Source organism: Acomys minous, assembly GCF_964271855.1.
Source record: "Acomys minous genome assembly, chromosome: 4".
Lineage (NCBI taxonomy): Eukaryota > Metazoa > Chordata > Mammalia > Rodentia > Muridae > Acomys > Acomys minous.
The window spans coordinates 100,217,445-100,232,526 of NC_140486.1; the positions used below are offsets into that span (position 1 = coordinate 100,217,445).

At 44.1% G+C, this 15,082-nt stretch overlaps 1 protein-coding gene across 5 annotated transcripts in view; it reads right to left on the reverse strand.

The window, feature by feature from the left end:
* Positions 1-4,861: 4,861 nt before the first annotated feature.
* The window catches only part of TTLL4 (tubulin tyrosine ligase like 4), a 52,223-nt gene continuing 42,002 nt past the window's right edge, over positions 4,862-15,082 (reverse strand). For all 5 annotated transcript variants that reach the window (XM_084778463.1, XM_084778462.1, XM_084778464.1 and 2 more), the window contains 6 exons: positions 14,767-14,913; positions 12,227-12,329; positions 11,390-11,600; positions 11,182-11,252; positions 10,718-10,803; positions 4,862-10,297 (listed from right to left, as the gene is read on the reverse strand). In XM_084778463.1, coding sequence (XP_084634589.1) covers positions 10,051-10,297; positions 10,718-10,803; positions 11,182-11,252; positions 11,390-11,600; positions 12,227-12,329; positions 14,767-14,913 — 865 coding nt within the window. In that variant the 3' untranslated portion in view covers positions 4,862-10,050. The remainder of the gene's footprint in view (positions 10,298-10,717; positions 10,804-11,181; positions 11,253-11,389; positions 11,601-12,226; positions 12,330-14,766; positions 14,914-15,082) is intronic.

Genomic DNA, 15,082 nt, shown 5'->3' on the forward strand with positions numbered 1-15,082 from the left:
GAATTGTGCTACAATTAACATGCTGGCTATTTTCTATGTCAACTTGACACAAGCTAGAGTCATCTGAGAAGGGGAACGTCAACTAAGAGAAGCCTCCATAAGAGTGCTTGTGGCAAGCCTGGAGGGCATTTTCTTAATTAGTGATTGATGCAGAAGGGTCCAGACCATTGTGGGTGGTGCCACTCAAGCTAGTGGTCCAGGGTTCTATAGGAAAGCTGGCTGATCAAGCCAGCAAACTGCATTCCTTCTGATTCCTCCATGATGTACTACTACCTAGAAGTGTAAGCAAATAAATACGGCTCTGCAATTTACATTTGGTCATGGTGTTTCTTCAAAGCAGTAAAAACACTAAGACAGATGTGCATTTGTCTCTGTTGTGTGCTACATTTTTTTTCAATAATGTTTCTATGGATGGTACAGCCAGATCATACAACAGTTTTCACTTTAGTTTCTGAGGAGCCTCCACACTGATTCCCGTAGTTCTGATTTACAACTGTGTGTAAGGGATTCGCTCCTATTAGCACTGCTCTATACCCATGCTAGCATTTATTGTCCAGATGATGCCCATCATGTTTAGGGTGAGATGGAACCTCAATATAGTTTTTTTTTTTCCTTCCACACTGTAACCCAGGCTGGCCTGGAATTTTTGATATTCTTGCATCAACTTCCTAAGAGTTGGGATTGGAGATAAGAGGATCACATCAAACCTTTCAATGCAATTTTGATTTGCATATTCCTGCTGGGGGAAAAAGTCAATTTTAAAATACATTTATTGGTCATTTGTACTTCTTTTAAGAACTGTTCAGTTGAGCTCAGTGTCGTGGCATGCACGCTTTTAATCCCAGCACTTGGGAGGCAGAGGCAGGCAGATCGCTGTGAGTTCGAGGCCAGCCTGGTCTACAAAGTGAGTCTAGGACAGCCAAGGCCACACAGAGAAACCCTGTCTCGAAAAAGCAAAACCAAAACCTGTTCAGTTTATCTTCTCACTGACTGGCTTGTTTTACTGGTGTTTAGTTTGTGAAATTTCCATGTTCTAGATGTCAACTCCCTATCAGATGATTAGTTTTCCATTTTGCAGGCTGTCTTTTCATTCTTTTTCCTTTGGTGTACAAAAGCTTTTTAGTTTTATGACTCTACTTGTCAATTCCTGGTATTGTTTCCTGACTATCGGAGTCCCTTTTCAGAAACTCCTTATCTGATTGTGCTGGGCAGTGGTGGTGAACACCTTTAACCTCAACACTCGGGAAGCAGAGGATGGATCTATGGAGGCCAGCTTGGTCTACAAAGCAAGTTTCAGGACAGCCTGAAGTGCAAGAGAAAGAAGAGAAATGCTCCCATCTGCGCAACCTAGAGGCAGATCTGCTTGTGAACCAACATTCAATATGTGTTTCTGGCGTCCTTTAAAAAAAACTGTGTGGCTACAGGTGCATGGGTGTGTCTGGGTCTTCTATTCTGTGACTGAGTACTTCTTCCCAGACCTAAGGTATTCTGGGTAATTTTTCACTCCTTAGAACAGTAGTTCTCAATCTTCCTAATGCAGCTACCTTTCAATTCAGTTCATGTTGTGATGACTCCCAACCATAAAACTATTTTTGCTTTTTTTTTTTTCCCAAGACAGGGTTTCTCTGTGTAGTCTTGGCTATCCTGAACTCACTTTGTAGACCAGGCTGGCCTTGCACTCACAGCAATCCGCCTGCCTGCCTCTGCCTCCCGAGAGCTGGGATTAAAGGTGTACGCCACCACTATTTTTCCTATTTTATAACTGTAATTTTGCTACTTTTGTGAGTAGTAATGTAAATATCTGATATGCAGGGTATCTGATGTGAGACCCCCAAAGGGGTCACCACCCACAGGTTGAGAACCACTGCTTCAGAGCAAGGCAAACAGGCTATCCAATGGTTTGTGGGGCTTATCAAAAGGATCTATGTCAGCCCAGAACCCCCAAGACCAAGTTCTCAGCATAAAGGAGATTTATTTGCCCCAGAGGGACAAAGGGCAGAGAATAAGAAACAAAGACAGGAGATAAGACATGAAGGGGAAGGGAACAAGGAGAGGGGCAGGGATATCCGTCCCTAATTGGGTTGGGGGTTACAAAGAACTGCCTCTGGGTAGAGAGGAGATGTGACCCATAGGCAAAAAATGGTGGTTTATAAAGGCCTACCAGAGCCATGCTCCCGCTAGCCAGAGTCCCTTCACTTGCTTCTTTCTCTAAATATCTTATTCTATGTCTAATCTTCAATTTTTACAAAGCAAATAATTGACTTTCATTTCTGGCTGTGGCATCACACTTCTGAAGAGAGTGACATGAAATGCTCTAGCTACTGCAGCCTTCATTTCTCGCCTGCAATGAAAAGGTCACTGAGAGTGTTGCTACCCTATAAACATTTAGGGATGAGCTTCTTGTCTTCTGGCTTGGGGTGTTTTGTTTTGCTCTTTTTCTTTCTTTCTTTCTTTTTTCTTTTCTTTTTTTTTTTTTTGGGGGGGAGACAGGGTTTCTCTGTGTAGCCTTGGCTGTCCTAGACTCACTTTGTAGACCAGGCTGGCCTCGAACTCACAGCGATCCGTCTGCCTCTGCCTCCCAAGTGCTGGGATTAAAGATGTGCACCACTGCCGCAGGGCTTTGTTTTGCTCTTAAAGCTGGGTCTCACTGAATAACCCTAGTTGACCTAAAACTCCCTACGTAGACCAGGCTGTCCTCCTACTTGTGATCTTCCTGCCTCTACCTCTGCTGGGATTATAGGCATGTGCCACAGCACCAAGCTAAGCTACCCATCTGGAAACAAATGAGTTCATTATTGACTAGCCTCTCCACCAGACTCACCAGTCCCATGGTCATGGTCCACACTGCCCCAGGGTGACTTCCTTCTCTCTGGCTTCCTCTCCTCCTGTTACCTCTCCTTTCTTCTCTTTACTACTACTGGCCTCGTGGTCCCTCTGAGACCCCAAGTTCTGTTCTGCCCAGTCACAGGCTTCAGCAACTTTATTAACTTTTAATTAAGCAGAACAAAGTTTACACAGCAAAGACAGGGAGAATGTGCTTGGTGTTCCTAAGAATGGGCCCTTCTGGGCGGCAACCAGATCTTGGGGGCCAGTAATTAGCATTAGAATACAGGGCACCAGACCAACCCCAACATGAGACTGTTCCCCTGCAAAACTTCCTATTGAAACTAATTTTCCCCCTGTACTGTATATAATAAATAAGAGTTTCATGGTAATGTCTGTGTGTTCCTATCAGAGCCAGCACAGCCCATATGACCCCAGCTTTTCTGTGTCACGGTGTGTCTGGTCCTTCACTCCCTCATTTGCCAAAATCAGGTCAAAGTGCCAAGGCTTGATGGATGCAGAAGCACTGGAAAAGGCATGGCTCTCATTAAAATATTAACAATGTGTCATTAAGAGACAAAAACAAGCCAACAACTCTAACATAATTGGAAGGATACATTATAAAACTGGTAATGGTGATAAATCATATAAATTTTACTTTCTTTATACTTTGTGGTATGTTTAAATAAATTTTTTACAATAAAAAATTTTCTAGCATTAAAGTACATGGAGCATGGAGTCTCTGCCAATTTCCCCTGTGATGAGACTAATGTTTGGAATATATAAAGAACTTTGAGTTCTAGGCCAGTCCAGGACAGCCAAGGCTACACAGAAAAACCCTGCCTCAAAAAAAACAAAAGAAAAAGGAACTTTTAAGTTGTTTTTTATCCCCTTTAATCAAATACCAACATCCCCAAAAAGCCAGTCAATAAATGGGCAAATAAGCTGAACAGTTACAAACAGGTGCTTAATTACTACTTAATTATGGGAACACAAATCAAAAGTATGATGAGATTGCATTTCACCCAGGCAGACTGGCTATCTGTAAGAAAACAAAACAAATGCTATTGAAAATATAGGAAAGCTGAGTATGATGGCACACACCTTTAATCCCAGCACTCCAAAGGCAGGTGGACAGCTACAAGTTTGAGGCCAGCCTTGAAAAAAAAAAAACAAAAACAAAAGTAGGGGAAAGGAACACTCACACACTGCTAGTGGAATGTAATTAGTGCCACCAGTATTGAAATAAGTAGAGTTTCCTCAGAGAGCTAACATTAGAACTACCATATGACCTTAGTATACTCCTCTTAGGAATACACCTGGAGGAATACACAGCAGAGGGCCCTGCGTCTATGTGAATGACAGCATAGACAGGCCCCACAACCAGATTCTGGACTAGCCTACTGGTCCACCAGCTGATGGATAATGCAGCACATATACACAATGACATTTATTAATCTATAAAGAATCCAACTGTGTCATCTGCAGGAAAATGGATGAAATAAGAGATTATGGAGCCGGATGTGGTGGCGCACGCCTTTAATCCCAGCACTCGGAAGGCAGGGGCAGGCGGATCGCTGTTGAGTTCAAGGCCAGCCTGGTCTACAAAGTAAGTCCAGGATGGCCAAGGCTACACAGAGAAACCCTGTCTCGAAAAACAAAAAACAAAAAACAAAAAAGAGAGAGAGAGAGATTATGATGCTAAGCAAAGTAAGAAAGCTCAGAAAGACAAATACCAAAGCTGGTTATGTTGGCACACACCTGTAATTCCAACACTCAGAAGGCTAATGCAGGACTGCTCCAAGGTCAAGGCCAACCTGGGCTATAAAGCAAAACGAACTCAACCCAACCCAAAACCTTCAAAGGTTGGAGAGATGGCTCAATGACTAACAGCATGTACTGCTGTTGCAGAGAACCTACACCAGGTGACTCAGACCTGCCTATAACTCCAGCTCCACAGGGCTCGGCTCTCTGAGAACACCTGCACACACAAATTAGAAATGAAGGTACATGTATATATAAAAACCTTGCCAAAAAATTATTTTCTCACACTAGTATAGCCTTTATTCAAAGCACACACATACACACAATGACTACCAAGGAAGAAGAAAGGGACCATGGGAGAAAAATATATATGATGAAAATTTCATAACAAAACCTATCATTTTCTACAATGAACATATACTAGTAACAAAAAGGAATGAAGTGTTGACTTGTCTTATAAAGTGAACGTTGAAATCATGCTAAGTCAGATAAGCCAGATATAAAAGATTGCAGTTCTATTTAGTTATAACATCCAGAATAGGTGAGCCTACAGGAACAGAAGAGCTGGTGATTACTATGGGCAGGGGACTGGGGAGGAAGGAGGAGCAACTGCTCAGGGGGCAGAGTCTGCTTTCAAGTTTAGAAAAATGCTCTAGAACAAGGGGGAAGCGAAAGGGGCCCAATATTGTGAATCTAACAAATACCATTGAAATGTACACTTAAAAGGCTAATTTATCACATCAATTTCACTTCTATTATAGAATGCTACAGATGCACAGATCTTAACATTCCATTCAGTGTTTCAGCAACCCACAAAACCAACACCCACGGTACAGCGTTGCTATCATCATCCCACAAGGTTTCTCCCTGGCAACCACTGCTGACTTCAGCACCCACAGCCAAGTTTCCCTCCAGACCTCAGTAACTATACAATATATTATCTTATGTCTGCCTTTTTCCAGTGTTTTTGGTTATACGTAGATATGCTGTCCTTATAAATAACTGCAAGGTTTCAACTACGATCAAGTGTGAACTTATGGTCATACAAGTCACATGTGCAAGCTGCAATGGCTTTGCCCACTCCAATTGGTCACAGCTACCTTTCAATCTATTTGTAGTCCTGTTGCCTCATTGTGATGATTTTAACTTCTACATCTCACAAAATGGTACTGGGTGTGTGCGTTGTTTCTTAATAAGCTTTGGGCCAGGGAGAAGGGCTTTAAAAAAAAAAAAAAAAAGGAAAGTCAGATTTATTTACTTAAATACTATACTCATTTCAACCATGTAATTTTTTTTTCAACCGTGTAATTTTGAGGTCTGCCAACTACATACAGTTGTTACCACGACCACAATCAAAGCAAATAATAGTTTCAATGTGCCTCTTTACAGTCAATCCCCCAATCCCCTCCATCTATAGTCCCTGGGCAATCCCTGCCTTCTATGATGGTTGTTCCCATTTCTAGAATGGAATCAGAAAGCATATATATTTGTTTCTGGCTTCTTTCGCTTAGCACAATACTCAAGAGTTCATCCCAGTTGTAGCATCAGTTTTTCCTTTCTGGTATTTAAACAGTATATACCAAACAAATGTGCTAATTTGTGTGTGTGGTGTTTTTTGTTTGTTTGTTTTTTTCATTAACAGCTGGCCATATGGGCTGTTCTTCATCTATGGACCTGTGCACTTCTGCCAACAATATAGGCATTTCTACCAATGCTGTGCATTAGGCCTCTTAGTATTTAGTTTTACTTGTGTCTCTCTGGCAGTTAATAATGTTCTAAACTTTTTTGGTTGTTTTTTGTTTTAATGTTCTAAACTTTTATGCTAATTATCTTGTTCAAACCATCAGCTCAAATTTCACAGAGTTTTCCAGTCTCTGGGGGTTGGTTCTGGGTCCTCCCAGATACCAAAGCACAGATTTTTCAATCTCTTAGGTAAAAGGGGGTAACACTTGCTGCATTTAACCTGCACACATCCCCCTGTGGACTTCAGGCAGAGTCTATATTTACCACCATGCCCAATTAAATGTAAATGCTATGCAAATAGTTGCACTGCTTAGAAGCACTGACAAAACAAATGAGCCTGGTCCTGTAGGACACAGCTATCAGAGGACTGAACACATCTGCTAAGCGGTCATAACTCAGCCACAGAACCACTGTGCTAAGAGCACTACTGCTGCTACTCCAAGGAAATAGTTTAGGGGATCATTCTGGTATTTCAGGATTTATTTGAAATCTCTACTGGGAGGAACTTTTTTAGTTGTCTTATACCCAATTTAATTCCCATAACTACATCTGAGAGATGGATATCCTTGGTTCAAAATAGATACAGACAGACATGGAAACATTTCAAATGTCGATGTCTGTGGTAATCCCTGGCATTCCAAATCTCAGCTCATTCTGACGGTTAAGGCACAGATAGGTCTTAGGATGTCATGCGACTACTGATCCTGCTGTGATCGTTCACTCATGTAAGAAATCCACTAAGAGCAACCTAAGACTGCTTGCGACTTCCACTGCTCTGGAGCTGATGAAGGGAAGTGAAATGAGCCCACCCACAAAGGTCCCTGGGCATTACAGAAGAACTACTGCAGAGGCTTGGATCAAAAGCCCAAGAGACAAGATACAGTTCTCTAAAAACCACTGTTTCCGGGCCCAAAGCAAACTAGACATCCATTGGAGCAGTAATAAGAGGGATCCCTCAGTACTAACAAGAAGACAACAGGGGACGCTCCCACGCAGTCTTTAGCCATCACCTTCTCCCAAGTAACTAATTCAGCTGAAGGAAGTGGAAACTGCTGTGTGTGGAGTAGCACCCTGGCCCTCAGCAGTACTGAAAAGCCACAGAATGTTCTTTGGCTGTGGTGATGGGAAGTTACTTTAGCAAAAGAGTTGCCACCCTGACAGCAGACCTGAGGTGACAGCATTTCCTAGTACAGTTGCTTGGGTCCACACAGCAGTTCTTGGCTCCTGCTTGACTGAGCTGCTATTCTTTGCCAATTAAAGCTCTTGGGATAACCAAATTACCAATTCACACACACACATTTATAATGCTTAACATTCCCCTCCATGGGATGCATGCATGCTGTAGAGCTGAAACAACACGAGAGACTCCCACTGGAATGATAGCATTCAAAGGAATAATGAAAACCGTGCTTCAGTGAGCAGTCGGGGGAAGGGTGATGGTGAGGTATCCAGACACTGTGCTGGCCTCTTCTGTGGTGTCTCTGTAGCTGTTCCTTCCCCTTCCTTCAAGGAAAGGCTCTATTCCCCTACCCCTGCCTCCCCAGAGCACTAGGAGTAAGGGCATGAGCCACCATACCCAGTTTCAAGGAAAAATGTTTACATTTCTTGCACAGAACAGTTTGGAAAATAAACCAACAGAGCAGGAACTCCAATCTTCAGTACTTTTGTTTGGTTTAGACTTTCACAACCCTGCAGGGTAGGTCTCATGTTCATATTATAAATAAAAACTAAAAAGACTCTACTTCACTCCTCATCTCAGGAACATTTGCTTCCCGTCTTCCAATAGAGCTTAGGTAAAGTTACAGAATTGGGAAAACAACTGATCCACTGATAAATATGCACCCAACTACACTTCCAAATTAAAAAAATTGTTTTTAAACTATTGCTTTAAAGTGAATGCTATCTATTGCTCACTAGCCAGTGCGAAAACGAAATGTGAAATAATTTATCGAAATAATTCACTCTCTTGAGAACAAAAAATAATGTGATACAAAAGCCTTTTTCTCCCACTAGCAAAACATCCTATCAGCCCTGAAATGTACTGAGGACTAAATACCACTGTGTTTAGCTGGGCTACATGCACGTAGACCATCCTAGCATTTTTTGAGGCAAGTATGGCAAGTCCCAGGCAAGCCTGGGTCACAAAGGCCTTGTTTCAGGACACAGAATAGGTCTGTCAGTGTACTGTCATGCCTCATCATGGAGTCCCCAAGTCCCTCCCTCTGGTGGACTCCAATCTGTGGAATTAAGGTCCACTTTCAAGGAGTATATTGGCTAAACCAGGCCTCTGCCCTCAAGGCATGCATCAGGAATTTTGTCCCTTTGTCACATGTGCATTAGAATACTGTACCCAGGACAAGAGGATGTTTGTTGGCTGTTGCTATCAGAATAGATCTTTCAGAATGGTCATGGACTCTCCCATTACGGTATGACTCTGTAGTCTTTTATCACTGAACAGAAAGCACCACCTAGGACTTTGCTGTCTAGCTTTCTTCACAACTGTCAACACAGCCTTAGGACTGACTGTCATGTCCTGCTCTATGGCCTTGAACCCAGAGGCAGTTCTCTCTTAGCTTTCCAGGACTCCATGCCAACTGGCCACAGGACACGTTGCTTGGTGTGCAAAGGGCAAACCTTGATATAGAGCCAACTGGCTTCTTGTATGCCACATTGCTAGGAAATATAAAGAGACTGCAGGCTCAGGGAGATGAGTGCTGGGGACTGGTAGGCAAAGGAGGACCAAATTTCTAGTGAAAATTCTTCCAATCCAAACTCTCCCACCATGGGCCTCCTTGAACTCTCCTTCCCCACACTGGGGAGGACAGTGGTGCTTCAGGGGCCAGAGTCCTTGGAGATCTGTATGCACAGTTCACTCAGTCAGTGTTTATGCAGTGCTCAGAGTTCACTGAGTCCAGGAAGGAGGTAGATTCATCTGAGTGTTAACTGTCAAAGATGACAAGTCTGTCCTTTGAGAGTTACTGTGCTGAAATCCGCTTGCCAAGGCACCAAACCCTGCCCAAACCAAAACAGACTGGAAGATCTCCCCAGGTTAAAGAAAAAAAGTAGCTCATTCCACCCCCCTACTGAACAGCAACTAGGATTATCGGGGATCCCTCAGTGGAGACCTCACAGAAGATGGATGGCTTCTAGCTGGGTGGAAGCTTAAATGGAGATAGGATATGGCAGTCGCCCCAAAACCAAGATGCCGGGAAGTGGGTGTAGCCTGTCATGGTTTCTCCTGCTTGCCTTTGAAGACTGGAGGTTTTTAATAAAACTGGCTCTTCAAGACAAGGATGAATAGGGGACAGGGGTCCTAAAAAAAATCAGGACCTTCAAGGAATCTCTGTCAATTACAGAACAAGAAGCTTCTGTATTTAGCACACTTTCTCCTCTTGAGCTACAACTCAAGCCCTACACCAGGGCCTCAAATAAATCACACATGGCTCTCTGAGTAGAAACCAAACCCTGCTTTATAAGGTTGCTTGGCTGTATGACACTGGCTTCTCTACTGAGAGATGAAGTGCCAGCCAGGCAGTAGGGTGATAGAGGGTGGGCCTTCCTCACCTTCTCCCATCACCACCACTCCTCCAGATGCCCATATCTACAATAGAACCACTTGAAAAAATACTCTGATGAAGGGCCAAGTGGAGGCGGGGAGGCTCAGGCTGGTCAGCAGGCTGGTTCCCTTGAGGTAGCTGAGTGCCCTGGGCAGGAAAGCAGTCATAGGCTCACAGCAGTGAGGAGGGAGCTGCCGGCTGACTGGGAAGTAGAGGAAGCTGAAAGTCTGGAGTACTTGAGCACAGGTAACACCTGGGTAGAGTGGCTGAACGCTTTGCTGGTGTCCTCATTGTTCTTTGAGGACAAAGTCTTCCTAGATATGGGGGATAGGCCACCTTGACTCTTCTGAGGCTTGGGTGTGGTCCTATTTTCAGAGGACAGCATGTTTCCCTCGGAGCAGCTTTGCTTTCTAAAGGGAAAAACATAGCTAGGCTAAGAATAACATGTAATTTATACCCCTAGAGTCTGAGGCAAGCACCCACCCACATTATAGTGCAGTAGACTAGTATATAGACACACTAATAGCCACAAAATACATTTTATTAATGTGGCAAGGTAAGATCTCAAGTGCAAGGGCCAATTCGAGGAAAGAGTAAGAGGCCTCAGGACTTCCTACAGCCAGAGGGTACAGCTAAAAAGTGCCCCTTTCTGCAGTGCCTTTTTGCTAGGCATCCCACAAATCATGGGAAGAAGATATTGTGGCTGCATATTCTGATACTCCCACTAGCTCCCAGGCGGAGAATTCCTTTCACTGTCATGCTCTCGGGAAAGAGGACAGAAACTCCAACCCCTCAACTCCATTGCCTTCTCTTGCTGAAATGACACTCACCTTGACTTGCTGTGCTCTGATTTGCTGATGGCACTGGGTGTCCCATCACTCTTTGAGGCAGTCATGAGCGATGTTGGTAGAGACCACTAGGAACAAAGCAAACAGTGAGGTAAAGGGGCCAGGCAGAGTCCAAGAAGGAATGCTCAGGGTCTCGGGACTCTTGTTCAGCTCTGCCACTCTGTGAACACAGGCTTCCTACCTCCCCTACACTATACATCATGGACTCATGTGAACAACTCTTGGTTCTCCCCACAAAGAGGCAGGAAGTTAAGAGTATGGATCATTTTTTGATCCTTCAAAGACAAAGACAGGCAACCAGTGCATTCTGTAAGTAACTACATCCTTGAAAAGGGAGACAAAGAGGTGGAACAGGGAGAGAAGGAACAGCGTGGGTACCCACAAGCCAACCATAATGCACACAGGAGCTTGAGAAAAAGCTGTGTTCCTGCATTGTCATCACTTACCAGTGGAGCTGAGTCAGAGACAATTCCTGTGTGGAAGCCTTTGTAGCACCAATTCCGAAGCAGATCTACACCTGGACAAGAGGAGCAGAGGCTGGGACTTAATGGGGAAGAATCAATTGCCCACCTCCTTTCCAGAGAAACCTATTTCTTGGCCTAATGGGATTTAATCTCCTACATGACCACCTGTGGGCCAGAAAAGCATTATCACCTTTGAGCTTGTTTCCATGGTACTTCTGTTCCCACTGGGTTGTGAGAATGTTGAAATATCGTGGCTGCTCAAAAAAACGAAGATAGCGAGAAGAGATTCGAGAAGGAAAAATTCTTTCAAATTGACCACGACGAGAAAACTCATCTTCCATCTCGACCAGAACCCGAACATCATCTGGTGTTAGGATATCCAGCACAGATGCATAAAAGTCCTGTGGCCCAAGGAATAGGAGGAAAAGCAATGTGACAGACAATGTGAGCCACAGGCATTGAAACAAGCAGCTGAGAGTAGGGAGCGGAGCTCTGGGGCCCTAAGTCTCCAGAACTCCTATAGACTACCAACACCACCTCATCTGGGGTATACCAGATCTGTGCTTGTCTCTTCCTAAATCCAGTCAACTGAGCTCCTGGAGGAACACTCTTGGGTAAAAGCAAGGAACCACTTGGGCTGAGGTGGAAGAGTGTGTTGTTGAGTCAAGGCTAGTGTCCAGCAACTCAGATTTGGCAGTTGGTGCCTACCTTTCTCATACCCAGGCCTTGCATCTACTTTGAGAAGCTCAAGCCTCCTGGGTTTCCCAGTAGCTCTTGGGAAGAGGTCCACAGGGCTAAAAGTTGATGGTTCTCACAAGAGTAAGCTAGTATGCTAGTACAGCTCAGTGCTAAGAGCATGGTGACAAACTCACTTTCCCAGAAAGATACATATGCCAGCTCATCTCTGTGTATCACAAGGTTCCCAGTCTTGGTAAGAAACTCTGATCTAGACAGGAAGCTGATCTCCCAGGAGTCTACAATGTTTGACTGGGGTCTTTTGGAATTAGAGGGAAGATAAATTTCCTACCTGGTCAGGAATTTTCTGGGTCAGGTAATAAGCTTTCTTCATCTTCTGTGCAGTGAAATGCTCTGGAGTCATTTGACATTTGTCCCTAGGAGAGCTTGGCAGGCTAGGACAGATGTGGACAAAAAGCATAAGGCAGGTCAGCAGCTGCTTGTGCTAAGAAAACACGGAGGATCCAATGTGAGACTCCTTCCTAACCATAGCCGAAGACACATGGAGATGCCTGTCCCTCTGAAGTACAGTACACTCAAAGAGCTTCTCATTCACAAGCAAGCACCACAGAATAACTGAAAGAGGCGAGGTTTGACAAAAAGGAGCCTGGAGTGATCCTGATGACTGGACAATTCAGTTGGCACTCACTTCAGATCAAGCTCTGATCTATAGGGTGTGGGCCCTGGAAAAGAGGCTGAATCCCTGGTACTTCAGTTTCATTATCCACATCACCATGATTACTGTATCATTTTTTTTCCTTAACTTGTTGTTATTGTTGTTGTTTTTCCAGACAGGGTTTCTCTGTGTAACCTTGGCTGTCCTAGACTCGCTTTGTAGACCAGGCTGGCCTCGAACTTCCAGTGATCCACCTGCCTTTGCCTTCCGAGTACTGGCTTAATTTTTTGAGCGAAACATAAAGTCTAACGCTAGATAACTCAGGATGGCCATGAACTTACTATGTAGTCTAAAACTAGCCTTGAATTCATGTCAATCCTCCTGCCTCATTTATGGGATTACAGTCATGGGCCATTGCATGGCTATAGTCACTGTTGAGATATAAAAATGGCTATAAGCTAGTGAGATGGCTCAGTGGGTAAGGGTGCTTGCCAGCAAGGCTGATCATGTGAGTTTAACTCCAGGCACCTACATATGTCCGGCCCCTTAAGAAATTTCTGGGCTGGAGAGATGGCTCAGCAGTTAAGAGCACTGACTGCTCTTCCAGAGGTCCTGAGTTCAATTCCCAGCAACCACATGGTGGCTCACAACCATCTATAATGTGATCTGATGCATACTGTATACAAAATAAATAAATCTTTAAAAAAAAGAAAGAAATTCCTTTCCCCAAGGTCAGACATTTAGATAAATGCCAGCATTCCTGCAAAGGCTTGAAGAAAGTTCCTACTTGCTTTAAAAAGGGATTCTCCTATCTCTGGCAAAAGGACCATGTGGCTCTTCATTAACTTATGACACTGGTGCCTATTAATGCCTGTCAATGTTAGCCTTGGAGGCTCACTCAGTCCCTGCTCACAAGCCCCACTCAGGCTCACCCTTTTCATATGACCCTAGAAATCTTTCTCCCATCACTTCTCCCTCTGCTTTCCCAGGAGACAACTTTGACACTTTGGAATAAATTCTCCTTTTTCACTCACGGAGCAGCTTTTCTTTACCATGCCCACTTTTCATTCATCTGGCAACAAAATCCCAGGAGTAGCATAAGTGAGTTCCCTCCAAGAGGCTCTCGGATCTGAACCAAGCTGTTGATCTGACTCTAAGGTATATAGGATCATTTGTTCCTGCTGGTTTTTGCCACCCACCTCTCGTCATCTCTTGGCCTCTCTGGCTCCTAGAGTCTACTAGGTGGCCATATCACTCTATTGGATAAGTGTCACCCCATAGCAGCCTGCGTTGTCTACTATTACTACAAAAGCCACACCAGTTTATCAGGAAGCTCCTTTTGCTCCCATTGGGCCCCAACCACAAGGTCAAGAAACATTTTCCTTTGACAAGTTTCCCATTCCACTTGGGGCACCCCAGATGGAAATTCTTGTCTCTAACTTGCATCAGACACATCCCATCTCCAAGTAGTGGGATCACAGGTGTAAAACAGCACACCCTGTTGAGAGCCAGAATTAACATTGTAGCCCCTCACTCTCTTGAGCTGAATGACTGCTCTGTTATAAGATCTTCAGTGTTCTCATCTGTAAACTATACTAATAAGAGCCCTATAGAACTGAGTGGATACACTGTATTTATTTCCTTAACCACCTCAGGTACTTACTAAATATTAGTTCCCTCTCCTCAAGAAAAGTTTCAAAGCTTTGGAGGTATGAAGGAAAAACTGCATACTGAGATGGCTTCATAAAGATGTTGTCTGGAACTAGGCTTTGATGTATAGGGATTCTGGATGAGGGGCATTTTTAAAATGAAGAAACCATATTAAATAAAGGAAAGAAAAGACACTTGTGGGAAAACAGCAAGAAACAATAAACTTATGAGAGGAAAGGGGACTACGTATTCCTTAAGGATCTGCCAGGGCACCAGAATCAGGCAGAGTAGAGACATACGCCCAAGAAAAGAAGCTGGGACCTCCACTATCCAGGTAAGGAAGTTCAATTTGATCCTCAGGCCCTGTGGCAAGTTCTGTGTAGGGTGCAAAATGACCAGCTACTCTCAGGCACTGATGTGGCAGTAGCATGAGGATGAACAGCAGAAGCAGGCTGAGCCATAAAGGAGACCAACAGGAAAGAGGCCCCAGAACCTACTCCCTCCCCAGAAACCAAAGTGGCTAGCTCATGCTGCCATCCCAACCTCAGGGAAGGTGAGAAGCAGACCTGGTGCTGGAGCTACTGGAGATGCTAGGGCTGCTGGAACTGGAAATGCTTTCCTCCACGTTGGGCAGGACAAAGCCTGCCAGGTTCAGGAGATCTCGGATCATCTGGCCTTTGATGCTAATGTCCAGGGGAGAATTGGAGTGGAGGCTTCAGGGGAAGAATGCAAAACAGGGTCAAAGCAGTATTCCAGAACAATTTCGGGTTCTACATCCAAATCAGAGCTTCGTATTTCCTGGATTCTTTACAACAAAAAGACATTCTAATACCCACTTTTATGATCATCTCTAACAAATAACCTCGGGTATATGTGGTGGCA